The following is a 26,712-nucleotide window of genomic DNA, read 5'->3' on the forward strand; positions in this document are numbered from 1 at the left end:
AAGTGTCGAGGTGTTAAGACGCCACTCGGAGTGAAGCATCGAAGTGTTAAGATGCCACTCTAAGTAATTGACGGGTGAAGCATCGAGGTGTTAAGATGCCACTCGGGGTGAAGCATCGAGGTGTTAAGATGCCACCTAGGGTTGTAGTGTCGAGGTGTTAAGACACCACTCCGTAAAATAATGAGTGAAGCATCGAGGTGTTAAGATGCCACTCGGGGTGAAGTACCGAGGTGTTAAGGTTCCACCCTAGGGTTTAGTGATACGAGGTGTTAAGTATACTAAAGAATGTTATGAACATCGATGACTTATTCCGCGAAGTCATTCCCTTGCGAAGATTTGGTTAACCATGGTTATTGTGATGTAAGCGTAAGCAATTATGCTATTCGAGATATATATATATATATATATATATATATATATATATATATATATATATATATATATATATATATATATATATATTGTATACGTATAATGTTGTTTATATTAATGAATTGTTGTGATGTAGCTAACCCTCCGGGTGTGGCTTATTGGCGTTGTTCACATCGTCGTTGGTGAACTCACTTTATTTATTGTTAGCTTGTTGCTTAGTGATGTTACGGTATGCTTAGACTAGCTTGCCTTTATGCTTGGATGCTTCGGTATGCGGTATTTGATATTTGTGTGGCGTGTCCATTTTATACATATACATGTATGTAGTATGTTATCATTCACTAAGCGTTAGCTTACCCTCTCGTTGTTGACTTTTTATATAGATTGCATGGATGCGGAGGCTCGGGTAAGCGGGGACTAGTGGACTTGCGTAGTTGCTTTAGAAGGCTTGCTTTTGGATTGATTAGGATTGGGTAGCGTATCCCCAATCGCCATGCTCGGCCTTTATTTTGTATTACAAATCATGTGGCTGAAAACTTGTATTTTCGTACGAAAGTCGTAAAACGGCCGATGTGGGCCCGGTCTTCGTAAAACTAATTTTATTAATGGAACGTGTTAGTTCTACATATATTAATGTATGGTTAAAATCGTTTTGTCTAAATACGTCGGGAAGTGGTCAAACATTTTCGCATTTCATGACTTTTTGGACAGGCCACTTTGGGGCCATATGGCGCGCCGCGCCATATGCTGTTCCAGCAAATTTTTTTTTAATTGATATTTCCGTGTGATCGTTTGTATTACGGGTTGGGATGTTACAACATTTATATGTGTATAATGTAATCCAGAACTAAGTCTTGGCAGTTTTTCAACCACATGACTCTTGTCAGTGATACTTAAATATTTCTCATTTTCTGTTGTCACTGACTGATAATCATACCCGTTAAGGTATATGTCGGAGAAACTCAATAAATTTCTGCTTGACTTGGAAGAAAATAAGGCATCATTTATTAAAAATTTTGTACCATTTGGTAGTATGAAATTTGCCTTTCCTATCCCTTTTATCAAGTTAGCAGGTCCTGATATTGTATGTATAGTTCCTTCCGTTGGTTTTAGATCAATAAAATATTTCTCGGATTTAAGTATAGTGTGTGTAGTTCCACTGTCTGCTATACAGAGATCTCCACCACTTGATTGATGTTGTATTCCAGCAAAATTCATATTGAACTTCATATATAAGAAATAAATTGTGAGTACATTAATATTACACAATATTTTACACGCAAATAGATAGTACTGAAACATGTAGCAAATATAATGACAAAGACAGATGATATTAAATCGTCTATTTTTTGAAAGACACACAACTTAAACATTCAAGAAATCTTCATATAAATCAGATGGTTTCTCAGTGACTGTTGGATCGACGTTATCCACAAAGTTTACTTCCTTTTCTTTATCTTTCAGCGAATCCTGATACATCTTAACAAGATGTTTAGATGTTCGGCAAGTATTAGCCTAGTGGCCCATTCTACCACATTTGTAGCAAGATTCTTCAGAATTTTTAGAAGAATTTTCTTCAACATCTTGTTTAGTGGGCTTGTTTTGTGGTTGATATTTATATTTTCGTGGATTATTATTTCTTTGACCACCACGGCCACGACCACGACCACGTCCTCGCCCATTACCATTACCATAAGGATGGTTTCTACCATAGTTATGGCTTTTGGCATGATGATGGTGATGGTTATTATAACCACGACCTTGCCCGCGTCCTTGTCCCTGTTTATAATTATTTGCAGTATTTGCTTCAGGGATTGCAAGTGTACCAGTAGGACGGGATTGCTGATTTTTCATTAATAGCTCATCATTTTGCTCTGCAACTAAGAGATATGAATTAAGTTCAGGATATGTTTTGTGTAGTGACCCGAACTTTTCCATGTTTATATATATTAATTGAGATTGATGTTTACATGATTAAATGTTTCCAACATGTTAAGCAATCAAACTTGTTAAGACTTGATTAATTGAAATAGGTTTCATATAGACAATTGACCACCCAAGTTGACAGGTGATTCACGAACGTTAAAACTTGTAAAAAAACTATATGATGACATATATATGGTTATATATATAGTTAACATGATATTATGATAAGTAAACATATCATTAATTATATTAACAATGAACTACATATGTAAAAACAAGACTACTAACTTAATGATTTTGAAACGAGACATATATGTAACGTTTATCGTTGTAACGACATTTAATGTATATATATCATATTAAGAGATATTCGTACATCATAATATCATGATAATATAATAATTTAAAATCTCTTTTAATATTATAAACATTGGGTTAACAACATTTAACAAGATCGTTAACCTAAAGGTTTCAAAACAACACTTACATGTAACGACTAACGATGACTTAACGACTCAGTTAAAATGTATATACATGTAGTGTTTTAATATGTATTTATACACTTTTGAAAGACTTCAATACACTTATCAAAATACTTCTACTTAACAAAAATGCTTACAATTACATTCTCGTTCAGTTTCATCAACAATTCTACTCGTATGCACCCGTATTCGTACTCGTACAATACACAGCTTTTAGATGTATGTACTATTGGTATATACACTCCAATGATCAGCTCTTAGCAGCCCATGTGAGTCACCTAACACATGTGGGAACCATCATTTGGCAACTAGCATGAAATATCTCATAAGATTACAAAAATATGAGTAATCATTCATGACTTATTTACATGAAAACAAAATTACATATCCTTTATATCTAATCCATACACCAACGACCAAAAACACCTACAAACACTTTCATTCTTCAATTTTCTTCATCTAATTGAACTCTCTCAAGTTCTATCTTCAAGTTCTAAGTGTTCTTCATAAATTCCAAAAGTTCTAGTTTCATAAAATCAAGAATACTTTCAAGTTTGCTAGCTCACTTCCAATCTTGTAAGGTGATCATCCAACCTCAAGAAATCTTTTTTTTCTTACAGTAGGTTATCATTCTAATACAAGGTAATAATCATATTCAAACTTTGGTTCAATTTCTATAACTATAACAATCTTATTTCAAGTGATGATCTTACTTGAACTTGTTTTCGTGTCATGATTTTGCTTCAAGAACTTTGAGCCATCCAAGGATCCATTGAAGCTAGATCCATTTTTCTCTTTTCCAGTAGGTTCATCCAAGGAACTTAAGGTAGTAATGATGTTCATAACATCATTCAATTCATACATATAAAGCTATCTTATTCGAAGGTTTAAACTTGTAATCACTAGAACATAGTTTAGTTAATTCTAAACTTGTTCGCAAACAAAAGTTAATCCTTCTAACTTGACTTTTAAAATCAACTAAACACATGTTCTATATCTATATGATATGCTAACTTAATGATTTAAAACCTGGAAACACGAAAAACACCGTAAAACCGGATTTACGCCGTCGTAGTAACACCGCGGGCTGTTTTGGGTTAGTTAATTAAAAACTATGATAAACTTTGATTTAAAAGTTGTTATTCTGAGAAAATGATTTTTATTATGAACATGAAACTATATCCAAAAATTATGGTTAAACTCAAAGTGGAAGTATGTTTTCTAAAATGGTCATCTAGACGTCGTTCTTTCGACTGAAATGACTACCTTTACAAAAACGACTTGTAACTTATTTTTTCGACTAGAAACCTATAATTTTTTTGTTTAGATTCATAAAATAGAGTTCAATATGAAACCATAGCAATTTGATTCACTCAAAACGGATTTAAAATGAAGAAGTTATGGGTAAAACAAGATTGGATAATTTTTCTCATTTTAGCTACGTGAAAATTGGTAACAAATCTATTACAACCATAACTTAATCAACTTGTATTATATATTATGTAATCTTGAGATACCATAGACACGTATACAATGTTTCGACCTATCATGTCGACACATCTATATATATTTCGGAACAACCATAGACACTCTATATGTGAATGTTGGAGTTAGCTATACAGGGTTGAGGTTGATTCCAAAATATATATAGTTTGAGTTGTGATCAATACTGAGATACGTATACACTGGGTCGTGGATTGATTCAAGATAATATTTATCGATTTATTTCTGTACATCTAACTGTGGACAACTAGTTGTAGGTTACTAACGAGGACAGCTGACTTAATAAACTTAAAACATCAAAATATATTAAAAGTGTTGTAAATATATTTTGAACATACTTTGATATATATGTATATATTGTTATAGGTTCGTGAATCAACCAGTGGCCAAGTCTTACTTCCCGACGAAGTAAAAATCTGTGAAAGTGAGTTATAGTCCCACTTTTAAAATCTAATATTTTTGGGATGAGAATACATGCAGGTTTTATAAATGATTTACAAAATAGACACAAGTACGTGAAACTACATTCTATGGTTGAATTATCGAAATCGAATATGCCCCTTTTTATTAAGTCTGGTAATCTAAGAATTAGGGAACAGACACCCTAATTGACGCGAATCCTAAAGATAGATCTATTGGGCCTAACAAACCCCATCCAAAGTACCGGATGCTTTAGTACTTCGAAATTTATATCATATCCGAAGGGTGTCCCGGAATGATGGGGATATTCTTATATATGCATCTTGTTATTGTCGGTTACCAGGTGTTCACCATATGAATGATTTTTATCTCTATGTATGGGATGTGTATTGAAATATGAAATCTTGTGGTCTATTGTTACGATTTGATATATATAGGTTAAACCTATAACTCACCAACATTTTTGTTGACGTTTTAAGCATGTTTATTCTCAGGTGATTATTAAGAGCTTCCGCTGTCGCATACTTAAATAAGGACAAGATTTGGAGTCCATGCTTGTATGATATTGTGTAAAAACTGCATTCAAGAAACTTATTTTGTTGTAACATATTTGTATTGTAAACCATTATGTAATGGTCGTGTGTAAACAGGATATTTTAGATTATCATTATTTGATAATCTACGTAAAGCTTTTTAAACCTTTATTGATGAAATAAAGGTTATGGTTTGTTTAAAAATGAATGCAGTCTTTGAAAAACGTCTCATATAGAGGTCAAAACCTCGCAACGAAATCAATTAATATGGAACGTTTTTAATCAATAAGAACGGGACATTTCAGTTGGTATCCGAGCGTTGGTCTTAGAGAACCAGAAAATTTGCATTAGTGTGTCTTATCGAGTTTGTTAGGATGCATTAGTGAGTCTGGACTTCGACCGTGTTTTCTTTAAAAATGATTGCTTAACATTTTTGTTGGAAACTATATATTTTTAACATATGAATATTATGTGATATATTAATCTCTTAACGTGTTTGATATTATGTGATAGATGTCTACCTCTAGAACAAGTCCCATTGACTCACCTAATAATAATGAAGAGTCAAATGTAAATTGGAATGATTTGTGGACTGATTCACAAGTTCCCGAAGAGGAACCGGAAGAAGAGTCGGAACCGGAAGAAGAATCGGAACCGGAAGAAGAATCGGAACCGGATGAAGAAATAGAACCGGTGGGGGAAATAATAAAACGGTTAAGTAAAAGAAAATCCTCAACCAACCGACCAAAGTTAATTATGGTCAATGGTGTTTCCGCCAAGGAAGCAAAATATTGGGAGGATTACCAATTCTCCGATGAATCGGATTCCGACGAGAATTCCGATGATGTTATAGAAATTACCCCAACTGAATTTAAAAAGGCAAAAGAAAATAATAAGGGAAAGGGCATAAAAATAGAGAAATCTAATTCCAACCCCGATGAACTTTATATGTATCGTCAACCCCCGAAGTCCTTAAGTTGTAACAATGACCCGGGAACCTCTAAACCACCAGGTTTTTCTAAACCAATGTGGACAACGACGGCTCGTATTAGGGGAACATCATATATCCCTAGAAACTTGGCAAAACGAACCAAAACCGAAGAAGAAGAAACGAGCGAGTCGGAATAAGATAGTTGTATTCGTGTGGTGTAATATATGGAATATAGTGTTCTTATGCTTTATGATATATGTAAAAATTGCTTGTATTAATAAGTATTTTTTTTATGAATCTAACTCTTGTCTATTTTACAGTTTAAAAACACAAAATGGATAGACAACCCAATATTTTAAGAGACCTACCCGGAGACATGATTGATGAAATCTTGTCTAGAGTCGGCCAGAATTCTTCGGCACAACTATTTAAGGCGAGATCAGTTTGTAAGACATTCGAAGAACGTTCCAAGAATGTCTTGGTTTATAAGAGACTTTCGTTTGAAAGATGGGGGATATCACATTGGGAAACCCATAAGTTACGATGTGTTTACTTTGACGCATATATTGCAGGGAACCCAAATGCTATTTTACGCAACGGGTTAAGAAATTATTTTGACTCAATATATCCGAATATTGGACTTCGTGATTTAGAAAAAGCGGCTAACATGCAACATAAAAAAGCATGTTATTCTTACGGATTAGTAATGTTCGCTTCTCACCAAAGTGAGAACAAGAACATCGGGCTACAACTATTAAACAAAACGTTTCCACAAGTGACGGAGTCGGTAATTGGGGTAAGAAATGAGGTTTTTAGATTATTACGGGACTGTTGGACATTACGTAACCCTCGTCCCTTTGATGACGTTACAACACGCTGTCTTATCAACGGCCATAACGGTTATGTTGCACAAGACCAAGGATGGGAAGTAGTCCTAGTAAAACCAGAATGCATGACTTGTTTCTGGACGTATGAATTACGTGTCTTTATTGCCTTTGCTGAACGACTTGTGTACTAGCTAGAATTGTCTTCACAACTATCTTGTATCAAAGTTATTGTGTGCTATATTTCATGCTTTATGTAAAATAAGCGGTATTGTAAGTTTGTAAAATATTGTATAAAAGTTTGAACGCGAAATATTATTATAATCAGTTTTTCATATAGAATTGTAGTAGTTGAATTGTATATTAGCTACTAAGTATGAACTTAACGGGTAGGTACTACCCGAATTTAAACTTATAAAACGCTAATATGAAGAAAAAGCTTTTATAAATGAGTTCATATTATGCTACGAAATACTATTAACTACTCTTAATATTCTGTATGATTAACTTGTTCCATTTAACTATTTTGAAGGAAATGGCACCGACTACTCGACACACCGTGAATATGAATGAAGAGGAATTCCGTACTTTTCTAGCTTCAAACATAGCCGCAGTACAGGCTGCGCTACATACCAACAATAACCTTGGATCTAGCAGTACAGGAAATCGTGTAGGATGCACCTACAAAGAATTCACTGCCTGCAAACCTTTGGAATTTGATGGAACCGAAGGACCGATCGGATTGAAACGGTGGACCGAGAAGGTTGAATCGGTGTTTGCCATAAGTAAGTGTACTGAAGAGGACAAAGTGAAGTACGCTACGCATACCTTCACAGGTTCTGCGTTAACATGGTGGAATACCTATCTAGAGCAAGTGGGACAAGATGATGCGTACGCACTACCGTGGTCAGCATTCAAGCACTTGATGAACGAGAAGTACCGTCCCAGAACCGAGGTCAATAAGCTCAAGACAGAACTTAGAGGGTTACGAACCCAAGGATTTGATATTACCACGTACGAAAGACGATTCACAGAATTGTGCCTATTGTGTCCGGGAGCATTCGAAGATGAGGAAGAGAAGATCGACGCTTTTGTGAAAGGATTACCGGAAAGAATCCAAGAAGATATAAGTTCACACGAGCCCGCCTCCATACAACAGGCATGTAGAATGGCTCACAAACTAGTGAACCAGATTGAAGACAGAATTAAAGAACAGACTGCTGAAGAGGCCAATGTGAAGCAAGTCAAAAGAAAGTGGGAGGAAAACGGTGATAAGAATCACCAATACAACAACAACAGCAATTACAACAATAATCGCAACAATTATCCCAACAATCGCAACATCAATCGCAACTACAACAAACGGCCCAACAACAACAACAACAACAACAGCAACTACAACAATCATCCCAACAACAATAATAACCGCAACAACAACAACAATCAGAAGCAGCTATGCCAAAGGTGTGAAAAGAATCACTCGGGGTTCTGCACCAAATTTTGCAACAAGTGTAAAAGAAATGGTCATAGCGCGGCGAAGTGTGAGGTCTACGGACCAGGGGTTAATAGAACGAAAGGAACAAATGGTGTCGGAACGAGTAATGGCGGAGCAAGTAGTGTCGGAGCACGTTATGCCAATGTAGTTTGTTATAAATGTGGAAAACCAGGCCACATTATTAGAAATTGCCCGAACCAGGAGAACACGAATGGACAAGGCCGTGGAAGAGTTTTCAATATTAATGCGGTAGAGGCACAGGAAGACCCGGAGCTTGTTACGGGTACGTTTCTTATTGACAATAAATCTGCTTACGTTTTATTTGATTCGGGTGCGGATAGAAGCTATATGAATAGAGATTTTTGTGCTAAATTAAGTTGTCCATTGACGCCTTTGGATAGTAAATTTTTACTCGAATTAGCAAATGGTAAATTAATTTCAACAGATAATATATGTCGGAATCGAGAAATTAAACTGGTTAGCGAAACATTTAAGATTGATTTGATACCAGTAGAGTTAGGGAGTTTTGATGTGATAATCGGTATGGACTGGTTGAAAGAAGTGAAAGCGGAGATCGTTTGTTACAAAAATGCAATTCGCATTATACGAGAAAAAGGAAAACCCTTAATGGTGTACGGAGAAAAGGGCAACACGAAGCTACATCTTATTAGTAATTTGAAGGCACAAAAACTAATAAGAAAAGGTTGCTATGCTGTTCTAGCACACGTCGAGAAAGTACAAACTGAAGAAAAGAGCATCAATGATGTTCCCATTGCAAAAGAATTTCCCGATGTATTTCCGAAAGAATTACCGGGATTACCCCCACATCGATCCGTTGAATTTCAAATAGATCTTGTACCAGGAGCTGCACCAATAGCTCGTGCTCCTTACAGACTCGCACCCAGCGAGATGAAAGAACTGCAAAGCCAATTACAAGAACTTTTAGAGCGTGGTTTCATTCGACCAAGCACTTCACCGTGGGGAGCTCCTGTTTTGTTTGTCAAGAAGAAAGATGGTACATTCAGGTTGTGTATCGACTACCGAGAGTTGAACAAACTTACCATCAAGAACCGCTACCCACTACCGAGAATCGACGACTTATTTGATCAACTACAAGGCTCGTCTGTTTATTCAAAGATTGACTTACGTTCCGGGTATCATCAAATGCGGGTGAAAGAAGATGATATTCCAAAGACTGCTTTCAGAACACGTTACGGTCATTACGAGTTTATGGTCATGCCGTTTGGTTTAACTAATGCACCAGCTGTGTTCATGGACCTTATGAACCGAGTGTGTGGACCATACCTTGACAAGTTTGTCATTGTTTTCATTGATGACATACTTATTTACTCAAAGAATGACCAAGAACACGGTGAACATTTGAGAAAGGTGTTAGAAGTATTGAGGAAGGAAGAATTGTACGCTAAGTTTTCAAAGTGTGCATTTTGGTTGGAAGAAGTTCAATTCCTCGGTCACATAGTGAACAAAGAAGGTATTAAGGTGGATCCGGCAAAGATAGAAACTGTTGAAAAGTGGGAAACCCCGAAAACTCCGAAACACATACGCCAGTTTTTAGGACTAGCTGGTTACTACAGAAGGTTCATCCAAGACTTTTCCAGAATAGCAAAACCCTTGACTGCATTAACGCATAAAGGGAAGAAATTTGAATGGAATGATGAACAAGAGAAAGCGTTTCAGTTATTGAAGAAAAAGCTAACTACGGCACCTATATTGTCATTGCCTGAAGGGAATGATGATTTTGTGATTTATTGTGACGCATCAAAGCAAGGTCTCGGTTGTGTATTAATGCAACGAACGAAGGTGATTGCTTATGCGTCTAGACAATTGAAGATTCACGAACAAAATTATACGACGCATGATTTGGAATTAGGCGCGGTTGTTTTTGCATTAAAGACTTGGAGGCACTACTTATATGGGGTCAAAAGTATTATATATACCGACCACAAAAGTCTTCAACACATATTTAATCAGAAACAACTGAATATGAGGCAGCGTAGGTGGATTGAATTATTGAATGATTACGATTTTGAGATTCGTTACCACCCGGGGAAGGCAAATGTGGTAGCCGATGCCTTGAGCAGGAAGGATAGAGAACCCATTCGAGTAAAATCTATGAATATAATGATTCATAATAACATTACTACTCAAATAAAGGAGGCGCAACAAGGAGTTTTAAAAGAGGGAAATTTAAAGGATGAAATACCCAAAGGATCGGAGAAGCATCTTAATATTCGGGAAGACGGAACCCGGTATAGGGCTGAAAGGATTTGGGTACCAAAATTTGGAGATATGAGAGAAATGGTACGTAGAGAAGCTCATAAAACCAGATACTCAATACATCCTGGAACGGGGAAGATGTACAAGGATCTCAAGAAACATTTTTGGTGGCCGGGTATGAAAGCCGATGTTGCTAAATACGTAGGAGAATGTTTGACGTGTTCTAAGGTCAAAGCTGAGCATCAGAAACCATCAGGTCTACTTCAACAACCCGAAATCCCGGAATGGAAATGGGAAAACATTACCATGGATTTCATCACTAAATTGCCAAGGACTGCAAGTGGTTTTGATACTATTTGGGTAATAGTTGATCGTCTCACCAAATCAGCACACTTCCTACCAATAAGAGAAGATGACAAGATGGAGAAGTTAGCACGACTGTATTTGAAGGAAGTCGTCTCCAGACATGGAATACCAATCTCTATTATCTCTGATAGGGATGGCAGATTTATTTCAAGATTCTGGCAGACATTACAGCAAGCATTAGGAACTCGTCTAGACATGAGTACTGCCTATCATCCACAAACTGATGGGCAGAGCGAAAGGACGATACAAACGCTTGAAGACATGCTACGAGCATGTGTTATTGATTTCGGAAACAGTTGGGATCGACATCTACCGTTAGCAGAATTTTCCTACAACAACAGCTACCATTCAAGCATTGAGATGGCGCCGTTTGAAGCACTTTATGGTAGAAAGTGCAGGTCTCCGATTTGTTGGAGTGAGGTGGGGGATAGACAGATTACGGGTCCGGAGATTATACAAGAAACTACCGAGAAGATCATCCAAATTCAACAACGGTTGAAAACCGCCCAAAGTCGACAAAAGAGCTACGCTGACATTAAAAGAAAAGATATAGAATTTGAAATTGGAGAGATGGTCATGCTTAAAGTTTCACCTTGGAAAGGCGTTGTTCGATTTGGTAAACGAGGGAAATTAAATCCAAGGTATATTGGACCATTCAAGATTATTGATCGTGTCGGACCAGTAGCTTACCGACTTGAGTTACCTCAACAACTCGCGGCTGTACATAACACTTTCCACGTCTCGAATTTGAAGAAATGTTTTGCTAAAGAAGATCTCACTATTCCGTTAGATGAAATCCAAATCAACGAAAAACTCCAATTCATCGAAGAACCCGTCGAAATAATGGATCGTGAGGTTAAAAGACTTAAGCAAAACAAGATACCAATTGTTAAGGTTCGATGGAATGCTTGTAGAGGACCCGAGTTCACCTGGGAGCGTGAAGATCATATGAAGAAGAAATACCCGCATCTATTTCCAGAAGATTCGTCAACACCTTCAACAGCTTAAAATTTCGGGACGAAATTTATTTAACGGGTAGGTACTGTAGTGACCCGAACTTTTCCATGTTTATATATATTAATTGAGATTGATGTTTACATGATTAAATGTTTCCAACATGTTAAGCAATCAAACTTGTTAAGACTTGATTAATTGAAATAGGTTTCATATAGACAATTGACCACCCAAGTTGACAGGTGATTCACGAACGTTAAAACTTGTAAAAAAACTATATGATGACATATATATGGTTATATATATAGTTAACATGATATTATGATAAGTAAACATATCATTAATTATATTAACAATGAACTACATATGTAAAAACAAGACTACTAACTTAATGATTTTGAAACGAGACATATATGTAACGTTTATCGTTGTAACGACATTTAATGTATATATATCATATTAAGAGATATTCGTACATCATAATATCATGATAATATAATAATTTAAAATCTCTTTTAATATTATAAACATTGGGTTAACAACATTTAACAAGATCGTTAACCTAAAGGTTTCAAAACAACACTTACATGTAACGACTAACGATGACTTAACGACTCAGTTAAAATGTATATACATGTAGTGTTTTAATATGTATTTATACACTTTTGAAAGACTTCAATACACTTATCAAAATACTTCTACTTAACAAAAATGCTTACAATTACATTCTCGTTCAGTTTCATCAACAATTCTACTCGTATGCACCCGTATTCGTACTCGTACAATACACAGCTTTTAGATGTATGTACTATTGGTATATACACTCCAATGATCAGCTCTTAGCAGCCCATGTGAGTCACCTAACACATGTGGGAACCATCATTTGGCAACTAGCATGAAATATCTCATAAGATTACAAAAATATGAGTAATCATTCATGACTTATTTACATGAAAACAAAATTACATATCCTTTATATCTAATCCATACACCAACGACCAAAAACACCTACAAACACTTTCATTCTTCAATTTTCTTCATCTAATTGAACTCTCTCAAGTTCTATCTTCAAGTTCTAAGTGTTCTTCATAAATTCCAAAAGTTCTAGTTTCATAAAATCAAGAATACTTTCAAGTTTGCTAGCTCACTTCCAATCTTGTAAGGTGATCATCCAACCTCAAGAAATCTTTTTTTTCTTACAGTAGGTTATCATTCTAATACAAGGTAATAATCATATTCAAACTTTGGTTCAATTTCTATAACTATAACAATCTTATTTCAAGTGATGATCTTACTTGAACTTGTTTTCGTGTCATGATTTTGCTTCAAGAACTTTGAGCCATCCAAGGATCCATTGAAGCTAGATCCATTTTTCTCTTTTCCAGTAGGTTCATCCAAGGAACTTAAGGTAGTAATGATGTTCATAACATCATTCAATTCATACATATAAAGCTATCTTATTCGAAGGTTTAAACTTGTAATCACTAGAACATAGTTTAGTTAATTCTAAACTTGTTCGCAAACAAAAGTTAATCCTTCTAACTTGACTTTTAAAATCAACTAAACACATGTTCTATATCTATATGATATGCTAACTTAATGATTTAAAACCTGGAAACACGAAAAACACCGTAAAACCGGATTTACGCCGTCGTAGTAACACCGCGGGCTGTTTTGGGTTAGTTAATTAAAAACTATGATAAACTTTGATTTAAAAGTTGTTATTCTGAGAAAATGATTTTTATTATGAACATGAAACTATATCCAAAAATTATGGTTAAACTCAAAGTGGAAGTATGTTTTCTAAAATGGTCATCTAGACGTCGTTCTTTCGACTGAAATGACTACCTTTACAAAAACGACTTGTAACTTATTTTTTCGACTAGAAACCTATAATTTTTTTGTTTAGATTCATAAAATAGAGTTCAATATGAAACCATAGCAATTTGATTCACTCAAAACGGATTTAAAATGAAGAAGTTATGGGTAAAACAAGATTGGATAATTTTTCTCATTTTAGCTACGTGAAAATTGGTAACAAATCTATTACAACCATAACTTAATCAACTTGTATTATATATTATGTAATCTTGAGATACCATAGACACGTATACAATGTTTCGACCTATCATGTCGACACATCTATATATATTTCGGAACAACCATAGACACTCTATATGTGAATGTTGGAGTTAGCTATACAGGGTTGAGGTTGATTCCAAAATATATATAGTTTGAGTTGTGATCAATACTGAGATACGTATACACTGGGTCGTGGATTGATTCAAGATAATATTTATCGATTTATTTCTGTACATCTAACTGTGGACAACTAGTTGTAGGTTACTAACGAGGACAGCTGACTTAATAAACTTAAAACATCAAAATATATTAAAAGTGTTGTAAATATATTTTGAACATACTTTGATATATATGTATATATTGTTATAGGTTCGTGAATCAACCAGTGGCCAAGTCTTACTTCCCGACGAAGTAAAAATCTGTGAAAGTGAGTTATAGTCCCACTTTTAAAATCTAATATTTTTGGGATGAGAATACATGCAGGTTTTATAAATGATTTACAAAATAGACACAAGTACGTGAAACTACATTCTATGGTTGAATTATCGAAATCGAATATGCCCCTTTTTATTAAGTCTGGTAATCTAAGAATTAGGGAACAGACACCCTAATTGACGCGAATCCTAAAGATAGATCTATTGGGCCTAACAAACCCCATCCAAAGTACCGGATGCTTTAGTACTTCGAAATTTATATCATATCCGAAGGGTGTCCCGGAATGATGGGGATATTCTTATATATGCATCTTGTTATTGTCGGTTACCAGGTGTTCACCATATGAATGATTTTTATCTCTATGTATGGGATGTGTATTGAAATATGAAATCTTGTGGTCTATTGTTACGATTTGATATATATAGGTTAAACCTATAACTCACCAACATTTTTGTTGACGTTTTAAGCATGTTTATTCTCAGGTGATTATTAAGAGCTTCCGCTGTCGCATACTTAAATAAGGACAAGATTTGGAGTCCATGCTTGTATGATATTGTGTAAAAACTGCATTCAAGAAACTTATTTTGTTGTAACATATTTGTATTGTAAACCATTATGTAATGGTCGTGTGTAAACAGGATATTTTAGATTATCATTATTTGATAATCTACGTAAAGCTTTTTAAACCTTTATTGATGAAATAAAGGTTATGGTTTGTTTAAAAATGAATGCAGTCTTTGAAAAACGTCTCATATAGAGGTCAAAACCTCGCAACGAAATCAATTAATATGGAACGTTTTTAATCAATAAGAACGGGACATTTCATTTTGAACTTTAGCATTCTCAAATTTCTTTGCACTGTGATGTTTGCAGCATTCATTGTGGAGAAAGTTTTCTCCATCATGTCTGCATCACTTATTTCATGTCCACAGAATTTAAGTTGTGAACATGTATTATACAGAGCTGAGCTATATTCATTTACTTTCTTAAAGTCTTCGAACCTTAATGTTCTCCATTGTTCCATAGCAGCTGGAAGTAAAATTTCTCTTTGATTATTGAATATGCTTTTGAGACCTTCCCATAAAACATGGGGATCTTCTACAGTCACATAATTATTTTGTAAGCATTCATTAATATGTTGATGAATAAAGCAACATGACGTTGCTTGTTCTTTTTCAGAACAAGTGTTGTTTTCATTTATGGCTTCAAGAATGCCCATTGATTTAAGATGCATTTTTACTTTTATAACCCATGGCATGTAGTTGTTTCCAGTTGATTCTAAAGGAGTAAATTTAAGCTTTTCCAGATTCGACATTTTATATTAAAACAAACAACATGATAAATTATAGTCACTTTATATTCATAAGTATATAAACATTAAACATAAATTTAATATAACATAAATGATAAGTAGGTGACAGTGTCGACCATATGTAAGCAATCATTAATAAATGTTATATAACATAAATATAAATATTAGTAAACATAAATGATAATTAGGCGACAGTGTCGGCCATATAAATGTTAGATAATAGAAATATAAATGTTAGTAACATAAATGATAATTAGGCGACAGTGTCGGCCATATAAATGTTAGATAATTGAAATATAAATGTTAGTAACATAAATGATAATTAGACGACAATGTCGACCATATATTATTCAGGTGGTATAACCGACCATATATCATTTAGGTGGCAGAGCCAATCATAATTAGTATTAAGATTATCGTGCTGATAACGTGTTATAATTCAGTAGGCTTATAACTACCTTTAGTGATTTGATTCCTGATGTTATAATTCAGTAGGCTTATAACTACATTTAGTGATTTGATTCTTGATTAAGAATACTAATAATGAAGTGTAAGAACAAAGATGATAATGGAGAGAAAGAAAGAAACACTTTGGAAGTGTGAGAAATGGTGCAAGTTTAATGCTTGCATTCATGGCTATTGCATTCATGGCTATTTATAGCAAAAATATCACAAGTTTAGGTAATACAATAATATTACTTTTGTGTATCAATAATTGACTATCCATTTATATATATATATATATATATATATATATATATATATATATATATATATATATATATATATATATATATATATATATATATATATATATTTATATATTATAACACTTTTCATATTAATTTGTAGAACCAAAAGGCAATAGATTGTTGCAATTTGAAAAGAATTAATCGCATGCTCATTGCTCTTTTCATTGGTTACATGAAACCACATCTGAATCTCAAAATTTGCAAATAAATAAAATGAATGTAAGATAAATTATTCCGAAAGACAATCATGTGACATTGTAAGACACTTAATATGGATATCGAAGGATATATGGAGTAAGTTACGAAAAATTATTGTTGTTTCTTTTTTTTTGATTGAATAAAGTATCTTAATGAGAGTAATTGACTACTTTACCCTTGATAAAATAATTGTTTTAACAGCTCATTTCCTATTAGCAGAGTATATTCTTCAATTTACTTACAAATAATAAAACCCATGAGTGATTGAGTGTTACCAAAAAAAAAAAAAAAAAAAAAAAAAAAAAAACATTAAACGGAGTAGTAACAAAAAAACATTTAATCGGAGTACTAAAAAGAGGTGGGTTTTACAAACAAAAAAATATAGAGTACTAAAAAGAAGTGGTTTTATAGATAAGTTCAGATCTTGATGAAATATTATAATCCCACTTCTCCATCATTCTTTCTTTCTTTCTTTCTTTTCTACGGTCGTTAACGAGTGAGTATTTGTTGTTGAATAATTGTTACAAGCAAAGTAGTAAAATTAGGTGTAGCTGCTCGTGTTTGGAGAATCAAAATAGCAAGAGAAAAATTTGCCCCAATTATTAGGTCAAGAAAATAATGGAGAAGATGAAGAGAAAAGAAAATGTGAAAGGGTAATAATGGAATGGGAATGGCTGTATCCATAGTACATGGGTTTTAGAAGTGAATCAGAAAGTCCTCCAATCAGGTTAAATTAATGAATAATGCAAAAGTAAACACACTATATGGTTGACCGAATAATTCTTCTAGGCTTCAGCCCATTAATCCAAAAGTAAACAAGCCCTAAGTGTATGTGCATTTAACCTCCAAATGACACTTAACCTCGTTATTTATAGATGGATAATCGGCAGTTATGTTGATAACCGTTAACTTGTAACCGCCTAATCAAATAATAACTGCCCTTCCAGAATGTTCTAATCACACCCACGACCTACTCTATGTCCTCCACGTTGTCCGACGATTAAGGACGAGTCATTGACCAAGGACTCTGCTGAGCCAACATCACGCTGCCCTAGCCGTGACGTTGACTTAGCTTAAGCTATCAAGCTCTAGCCGCACTAGGAAAGAACGCCATGCGGTACAAATGATTATACCTGGCAAACCAGACCCAACCCTCAAAAAATGGGTCCATTGGGTTTATTTAAGGACCCAAATGGGTCTACTAACATAATAGATTTAAAAAACACAGGGGTCCAGATTTAAGCCCACCAAAGCCCCACATATTTTAAAAGATTAATTGGGTCCAACACTTAGACCCATTCGGGTCCTGATAAAAAGAGATTGAATCTCTGGAGATCACGATTGACTCACGATTCCTCCTGATAAAATGAGATTGAATCTCTGGAGTCTGGATCAACGATTCAAATCATTCGACGATTGACTCACGATTCCTCCTGCTAAAAAAAAAAAAAAAAAAAAACCCCTAAATTATCTAATCACTCAAAAACCCTAAATTAATTGCTGCTCAAAAATCGATCGTGGTTGAATCGTATGAGATTTTGAAAGCGGTAGTAACTAGTAAGCAAGGATACTCGAATTCATGACTCGATTCTGAAATCGTAGTGGAATTGTTTGGGATTTGCACAAAACGCACCTCAATTTCATCATCTGAAATCGTTGTAGCTACTATCTGAGATCCTCGATTCTGAAATCCAAAATTGATAGCGTCAAAGAGTAGATTACTGAACACAAGCTTTGTTCCGATGGTAATTTTTTTGTTTGTCCCTTCTTATGTTTCGAGTTTTTGGTAAATTATTTCATAAAATTGTTTTTTTCTGCTTCTGCTGCTGCTTCTGCCAAGCTTTAAGAATGGGTTTTTGTGAGTGTCATATATTGAGGTTACTTGCTGATGTCATGGTGAGTTTTGTAATCAGTTTTTTTAAGTATTTTTTAATGATACCGATCCTATTTTTTTTAGTGACAAATCTTCCTTTATATAAGCTTTCACTTTATTTGGCCTCTTTTCCAACCGATGTATATTTGTATATATTTGTGTAAATATTGAATTTACTATTGTTTTTGGTTTTATGATGACATGTACATGTACATGGAACAGAAGTGATGAGACTTGATAAAATGTTGATCAACTCTTTAATTTTGCCTTATTTCATTAGAAAAGCATTGATGCAACTCACTTTCTGATGTGTGACGCGTATAGTGTCCATTTAAATTGTTTAATCTACTCCAAATTTTTACCGTTTACATGCTTATCAGACCCATTTGAATTGTTAATTGTTACCCATTTGAATTGTTAATTTTTACTAGTCTGACCCACCCGACCCGGGTCTCGACCCAACCCGACCCGGGTCTCGACCCAACCCGACCCGGGTCTCGACCCAACCCATTCGACCCATTTTATTTCTGACCCATTTCGACCCATGACCCATTTCGACCCATGACCCATTTGATCTTCGACCCAACCCGGCCCATCTCGACCCGTTTGACAGGTATACAAATGATACATCATGGCGTGACACGTCATTAGACCACATTAGCACCTTTTCAGAAAGAAAGACCGACCAATACATCAAACAACTCAGTTTGACACGTTTACTCAAAACAGGTATTATTAATAGAGAATGTGATTACCACCAATTGACTCCGTTTCTTGACAATTACTGGTTTAACACTAGATTAAAAGGTTCTAGGAATGTAAACACATATCTTCCAGGTGGGCCGGTATATCTTGTACAGATTTGGGCTTCTTTTTTAATCTGTAAACACTTTCACCTTATTATGAGAAGGGACCTAACGTTAGGTGCTGTTAACCACACAATACCTTTTCCTACAACTTTTCATATACGACAACTCGGAAGGTTGCATACACCAAAAAAAAATCTGGAAAACTTTCAACTTAATTTAAGTGCGCCCTATTTTTGCCAGTTTTTTAAGCCCACTATAGACAAGTACCACTAAACATCAGTTTAAACACAAAGACTGCAGTTCTTTAAATTAAACGACAAAAGACATGCAAAAGTCCAACATTGAAAACAAAATATAACCGCAATTCCACTCACAGAAAATGGGTTTGAATTACACATCAATTTAAACACAAAACAGCAGTTCTATAAATTCAACAACAATAGAAATGCAAAAACTGCAGTTCTTGACAGTTTTATTGAAGATAAATGCAAGTATGTAACACAAAAGAAAGGCAAATTTAAGTCCAAAACAGCCTTACATAAGTAGACTTCACCTACTTTTTCTCAACATTGTTTTCAAGTTCTCTCTTAAGCTGCAGAGAGAAATCATCAGTGACATCATCGTCATCCCAATCATCTTCCCACTGTTGACCAATTTCTTTCCCTTCTTCCTTGCCATCCCACACTGCAAGTTTTGTCATCATCAATAAAATTAACATTAACATGTGATTCAAAAAGTAAAAGGCAAGAAACAGAAAATAATGGTGACCAAAAGCCAAAAATATTTCAGGGAAATCAACGTACAATAGGTATCACATCCTGGTTACCAATTTAGTGATTCGGCCTTCTATGTTTACAACTTACAATCAAGGCTAAAGTTGTCTAACTCGACAGTTTTAACCCATTTACATCATGACATGAACATCAGGTCTAAAGTTCTCTAACTTCCATTACTTCAAGAATATAAATCTAGTAATGAAGAATGTGTAAATAACTTGTAACGGTTCCTACCTTTCCAACCAAATATGATACTTAGCCTACTCGTAGGTAGTTATAATCATATTGTCAACTCGCGACCCGACTCATGACTCAAAATCATGAACTTTAGCTTATTACTCGTCTCGTAAGAGTCATAACACGCACACAGATATAGTAACAGACACCAATAAGTAGGAATGCATATCTTAAAAATAATACTCGTAATTCTTCAAACTTAATATTACAATATTGCCCAAGTTTACGACTTGTAAGAGTCACGGTTCGACACGATTAGTAATAGTAGGTGAACACAACGTAAGAGTCAAGGTCATTTCAGATTTTGGGTCTGAGTCGTTTTTGGGTGATTTAACTCTACTCGTAAGAGCCTAACAACTATTCCGTATATGGTTATAATAGAAGTCGCTACAACTTGAAATAACTTGCAGTCTTCCTACATACCTAAAAACCTTTCAATTCTAATTCTTTGAAGTTCAACAATGGGGCCCAACTACGGTAACATTTTATGAGAATATGAGTATAGAGAAACAGCGAGCATGATAGAGACGAATAACAGTGAAAAGAGAGAGAAGCAGATTCAATGGCACTGACCAAATGAAAACATGTTACATGGCCCAAAGTGGATCCAGTCAGTTTTCAAAAAACAACACTAAAAGGCAACAATGGATTCGAGCTTCGCGATTTCCCTACTAACAAATAAGCAATAAAATGTACGCCACTGTAACATAAATACTAGTATAGTCAGTAATAGAAGCTCTTATATGCTAAGAGGATGAGAAAAGTTCATCAGAAGAATAATCTTTAGAGGAAGTTTCTGATTAGAGCAATCAGAAACATCAAAAACGGATTACTCTGAATCATTATGATATGTTAAAGAAATGCACAGCATTCAGCAATAGATTTATAAACTCAGCATATGAATTAAATCAATTGCAGGTAACCATCTGTAACATATCCAATCTCCCCTCATGATCATAATTTCCTCACTTGAAGATAAAAATAATGAAAAAGGACCGGATTCAGGAAAATGTTTATATAAGTTTCCAAAAAGGAAGTTTTGATTACTACAATCAGAAATATAGCTAAGGAATATACCAGTAGACATGAGTTATCAATTACCCTCAACGCATAGATTATACAATCATCAATGATCTGAGCCCTCAATGTTTCATTACTTAAAGCACGAAGCTAAAGAGTAGTCCTAGTAACATAAGCTAATAAAAGAATTCTAATTACTGCAATTAGATAGTAGAACGTGCTTATTGCTTAACTAGCAATACAGTAGAACAATTTGCATAACTAACAATTAATCTCATCGCACGCATTAAACTAAAACCTGCGCATGTAACATATCTGAGATGTTAAGTTCTAAAGCAATAGAAATAAAAGATATTGTACAGTAAATAAGAAACTTGTTGTGGAAGCTAGGGTTTATAAATCACCTCGATTAATATCAAATTCCTCAAATTCATCATCATCTTCAAACAAATCGATCTTAGCTTCTTCTGTAACTACTTTCGGTTGCTCAGTTGTTGCCATTATATCGTCAATTACAAGCACCTGTGTCCGATTGAAAAGATGGCAGAAACGCTCAGATTTAACAGTTAACTTATTACATAAACCCTAAATCATGCATTTGTAATTCATATCGCATGAATTTAGAAAATTACTGGAAATAAATCGAAGAAAAAGTTACGCAGAGTCAACTTACGAGAATTCGAGAGAGATTAATTGATTGGAATCTTTGTAGAAGTATGAATAAACTTTGGGGGTTAGGTTGTACTCCTTAACTTATTACGTTTGTAAATTTGCGGAGTATTTTTTATTTTGTTTGTTTTTTTTTTCTTTCCAAAAAACATAAATAAATTTATAATTAATACATTAATAATTAAAAAAATTAAACTAATAAAAATAAGATCTATAAAAATTATAAGTGATTATTATAACGATGTGTTTGAGTAGATCTGACGATTTACTTGAACACACAAACTTATCTAAACACACATGAACAACAAGAATAAAACATTTTGCAACAATACATTACCTACCATTAGACTCACAAACACCAATTACATTGAACAAAACATACACCAAACAACAAATCAATCATTGACAACCATTGAACTTAGCAATACAAGCCAAATGAAAATCAACCCGTGAAGTGCGACAACTGAAATTCCCATTACTCCATAGACCACTGTTCAGGTGCGTTTGCTAAAACATAACAATTCTACTTAAAAATTTATAATTGTAACGTATGTAAATTAACATGGAGTTTAAATATGTAAATTGACTTGCAAAGAAACACAAGGTACCTGATTAATTTACCAAAGAAAGTGACTACAATTAAATAATGCATTCCTTTTAGCTAATGTTTCTTGAATTAAAAATTTAAAATGCACAAGATCAATAATATCAGGTACAGTTGATTATTCAAACTCCATAACCAACATAAAACATTGTAGGATGAGATGAACATAAGAGAGACAATAGAAGTAACCAAAGTTTTCAAATCTCCATATGAACTCATTATTTGGTAGTAGAACTAACCCGAAAGATACCTACACCGAGTTGTGAGCCAAAACTCTATAAACAGGTTCCCTCCATAATCTTAAACTTAGCGTCCACAATTTTAACCAGTGTATGCACTACCAGTCTACCAGTAGCCACGATTTATAATGTACCATTACTACAAATTCAATGAAAAGCACGTATTTAAGAGAAATTGGGTTCATCTGGCATCTTTAACCCTTTCTAGATCAACACCCCAATGAAAAAAGCTTATATTCAAGAGAAATCGGGTTCATTTGGCTTAAAAATTTGGGCATCTTTAGGCTAGATGTAGCAGAATTTGCAACAGCTTCTCTATGGCTAATCCCTTTTCTAGTGTTTGCAGCAAATCTTGAAGCCAATATAGTAGCTCCCAAATGCTGGGCATTTTGGTCGTTTTCGCCATAATCATCATCGACATCTTCTTGGTATAAGCCTTCTTGCCTTGCTAATTCTTCAGCCAGTTTTTTTCTTTTATGTCTTCTCCAAGCAGCTTGTATAAAACATGCTCCCCATGTCCTCCACTGGTGCGAGTAGTGCCTGAAAGTATAGATGTTAATTTCAATTCGTTTGCATACAAATGAGTCGATTTGAGTTATATTTTATATCTATAATCTATAACATAAAATAAAATATAGTCACAAGAGTTAACCTAATAGGCTTTACGTCAAGTAAATTTGTCAAACGGGTTGAAAGCGATTCAAATGGTATCAAAATTAGTCATACAACACTAATCATATTTTAAGGTGTTGTACATCACAACAATGTAATGCATAATTAGTAGCATGTGGCTAATTTTTAATGGTGTACAAATCATCATCCGATTCAAAACGTATTTAAATGCATAAATCCTGCCAAATCATATTAACTTAGCAATATAGCCTTTATGTATCATATGTTGTTAGTAATATGTTATAAAAATGAGCAAACTTTTGTTTGTGGGACCGCCAACTTGACCGGGACCATTTCAACCCATACCAGAACTAGGTGTTTGACTCGACATATTGACATGTCCAATGTGCAAATCGTACCTGAAAGCATGTTGTAACTTTTTACTATGAAGTCGTTTGAATTGTTTAGCCACGAATCTTAAGTCTTCTGCTCGCAGTGCAAATGCTTCGACTTCATTTAGAGCTTTCACGGTTCGGGTAGAGGACGGGAGACTGACATTGAGGTCTGGAGTCAAAGCCCAAGTCAACAATTCTTCACCACAAAAGTCACCAGGTTTGAGAGTGATCGAATTAAAGAATCCAGACCGCCCTCCATTAGTTGTAGAGCTCTCGAGTTGACCTCTTATCACGAAAGTCATCTCGTTGACTGGGTCCCCTTCACGAACCAAGTATTGACCTTTTGTGCTCAATGACTGAACCAAGTGTTCACATATCGCATCTAACAGCTGATCATCATCCATCTGTGAGAAGAAAGGAACCTACAAAAAATGTACACCAAATACATATAAAGGGACCTATAAAAGATATACACCAAATACATATAAAGGAACCTATAAAAAAGATATACACTAAATTGTATTCATACACCACTAAAGGGTTGTTTACTTTTTTTCTTAACTAAATCCTGTTTCTATTTGCCTTTGTTTGAGAAGGAGTGTCGAATTCTATGTTTCCTAGAAACAAACCAATTTTCAGATTTAGTGACAGGTTAAGTGACAAAAAACAACAAATTTACTTACTGGATTAAGAGTTATACATGAACCGATCATTAGAAGGTTGCACAATACAATATTATAATAAATGTTTAGTGGTGTATGGATAATTTTGGTGGTGTACGGATCATAGCCGTTTGAGATAATGATAAACTTACACGACGAACAAAAGCTAAGCAAAGGTGTCTTTGAATTTGACGTCTAAGGTCGAGAGGTAAAGCACGAAGGATATTTTCTTCATCTACACCTCTCGTAGCAAGCCATTTGTATTGAACGAACCTACGGATCTTATCTTGTAAATCGGGTGGCAATTGCCGATGCCTCATCCATTCTTCAGTGTCCCTTCTTTTGACCCTCCACTCTTCGAGTCTTGCTGTTGTAGATTGAAGGTATGTCTTCACATACAAATATTCAGAATTAGCTAAAAGTATACAAACCAATAAATTTAGATGAGTGATTCAAGTAGAGTATTAGGGTACCTGCATATTTCCAATAAGCAAACAGAAAATAACTAAGCCTCCAAAGCAAACACCACAACTGAAGAGTGTTTCCCCCATACTAGTACTTGTCTCCAAGTTTTGACCGTATGAACTGCATATCGTTAAGTGCTTCAAATTGTTAAAACTTAAACATTTCAATTGACATTTTGTGCCAAAATATTCAACTAAACGATACCTTAGACTTTTCAAGCCAAACCAAAAGCAAAAGAAGTATTTTTCAAAGAACGTTGCAGACGTAACTCCTTCAGTGAAAGCTGGACCATACCGGTGTTCTTGCGAGGTGTATATGAAATAGCTTATATTTTACTAGGAAAAACTATTAAATACGATACAATTTTACACAAGATATTTATTTATTTATAGAATGGATATACCTAAACCTTGCTACAACACTTATAGACAGTGTACCTAATCGTACAGTAGTGTAGTTTTTAGTAAGTCCGGTTCGTTCCACAGGGAATCTTTTAAACAAGCTTAACGCTATATTAGTTTTAATTTATAAAAATACAAATATATATATATATATATATAAGTAATATTATTATTATAAAAAGGGGGTTTTTACCGTTTAATGACCGGTTTGTCGATTTTAAAACTTTAGTCGCAGTTAAAACCTAATGTAAAATATTAAATAAATAAAAGACTTAATTTAAAGCGTAAAGTAAATAACGATAATGAAATTGCGATAAATAAAAGTGCGATAATTAAAAAGTGCGATAATTAGAAGTGCAATTAAATATGAAATAAAAGGAATTATGCTTATTTAAACTTCCGTAATCATGATGTTTGACGTGTTGATTTTTAGTTTATTCCCATGGGTTAATTGTTCTTTGTCCTGGATTATTTAATATGTCAGTCTGGTTTTTGTCCATAACAGTCAATCAGTCATAAATATAAAGTGCGAGTGTCCTCGTCAAATTATCCTTATATCCGAAGTCAAATATTCCAACTAATTGGGGACTTAAACTGTAACAAGGTCTTAATACTTTGTTATCAATTATGCCAAGTGTCCTTGTACATAATTTCACCCCTGTTTTAATAATTTCATAGACTATTAATCCATTCCCGTGTCCCGTTAAATGAACGATTATTCGTACATATAAATATCCCGCCCATCGTGTCCGATCGAGAGTATATGATTATTTATAGGTACGTCCAATTGTAAATCTTTATATTAAAATTAACAAACTATCATTTAGTTAAACAAATATAAAGCCCATTAATAGCCCATAGTCTAATTTCCACAAGTGTCGTTCTTTTGTCCAAACCCCAATTATGGTACAAAGCCCAATTACCCAATTTTAGTATTTTAGTCCAACATCATGATTACTTCGGTATTAAATAAGCATAATAATAACTTAGTTACGAGACATTAAATTAAAAAGGTTGAACATAACTTACAATGATTAAAAATAGCGTAGCGTTACACGGACAGAATTTCGACTTACACCCTTACAACATTTGCTAACATACCCTTATTATTAGGATTAAAATTAAAA

General features: G+C 34.3%; 2 protein-coding genes across 2 annotated transcripts in view; both read right to left on the minus strand.

Moving 5' to 3' along the window:
- Nucleotides 1-19,994: 19,994 nt before the first annotated feature.
- Nucleotides 19,995-22,089, minus strand: LOC139844596 (protein DELETION OF SUV3 SUPPRESSOR 1(I)-like). Its single transcript, XM_071834829.1, has 2 exons — nucleotides 21,943-22,089; nucleotides 19,995-20,189 (listed from the first exon to the last, which is right to left on the minus strand). The coding sequence occupies exons 1-2, from the start codon at nucleotides 22,037-22,039 to the stop codon at nucleotides 20,059-20,061; spliced, it is 228 nt and encodes a 75-aa protein (XP_071690930.1). The 5' UTR covers nucleotides 22,040-22,089; the 3' UTR covers nucleotides 19,995-20,058.
- A 1,198-nt stretch (nucleotides 22,090-23,287) lies between these two features.
- The window catches only part of LOC139840453 (probable cyclic nucleotide-gated ion channel 16), a gene marked incomplete at its 5' end in the record, with an annotated part of 72,597 nt that continues 69,172 nt past the window's right edge, over nucleotides 23,288-26,712 (minus strand). The window contains 6 exon segments of the mRNA XM_071830719.1: nucleotides 23,288-23,332; nucleotides 23,335-23,590; nucleotides 24,082-24,479; nucleotides 24,872-25,108; nucleotides 25,193-25,304; nucleotides 25,389-25,455. Of these exon segments, the coding sequence (XP_071686820.1) occupies nucleotides 23,288-23,332; nucleotides 23,335-23,590; nucleotides 24,082-24,479; nucleotides 24,872-25,108; nucleotides 25,193-25,304; nucleotides 25,389-25,455 (1,115 nt within the window).

The sequence above is a fragment of the Rutidosis leptorrhynchoides genome, chromosome 4 (genome assembly GCF_046630445.1).
Source record: "Rutidosis leptorrhynchoides isolate AG116_Rl617_1_P2 chromosome 4, CSIRO_AGI_Rlap_v1, whole genome shotgun sequence".
In the NCBI taxonomy this organism is placed as follows: Eukaryota; Viridiplantae; Streptophyta; class Magnoliopsida; order Asterales; family Asteraceae; genus Rutidosis; species Rutidosis leptorrhynchoides.

Coding starts and splice junctions, on each gene's coding strand:
- LOC139844596 (XM_071834829.1), bottom strand. CDS start 22,039: ATGGCAACAACTGAGCAACCGAAAGTAGTTACAGAAGAAGCTAAGATC. Junction 20,190..21,942: donor GGAATTTGATATTAATCGAG/GTGATTTATAAA, acceptor CAAAACTTGCAG/TGTGGGATGGCAAGGAAGAA.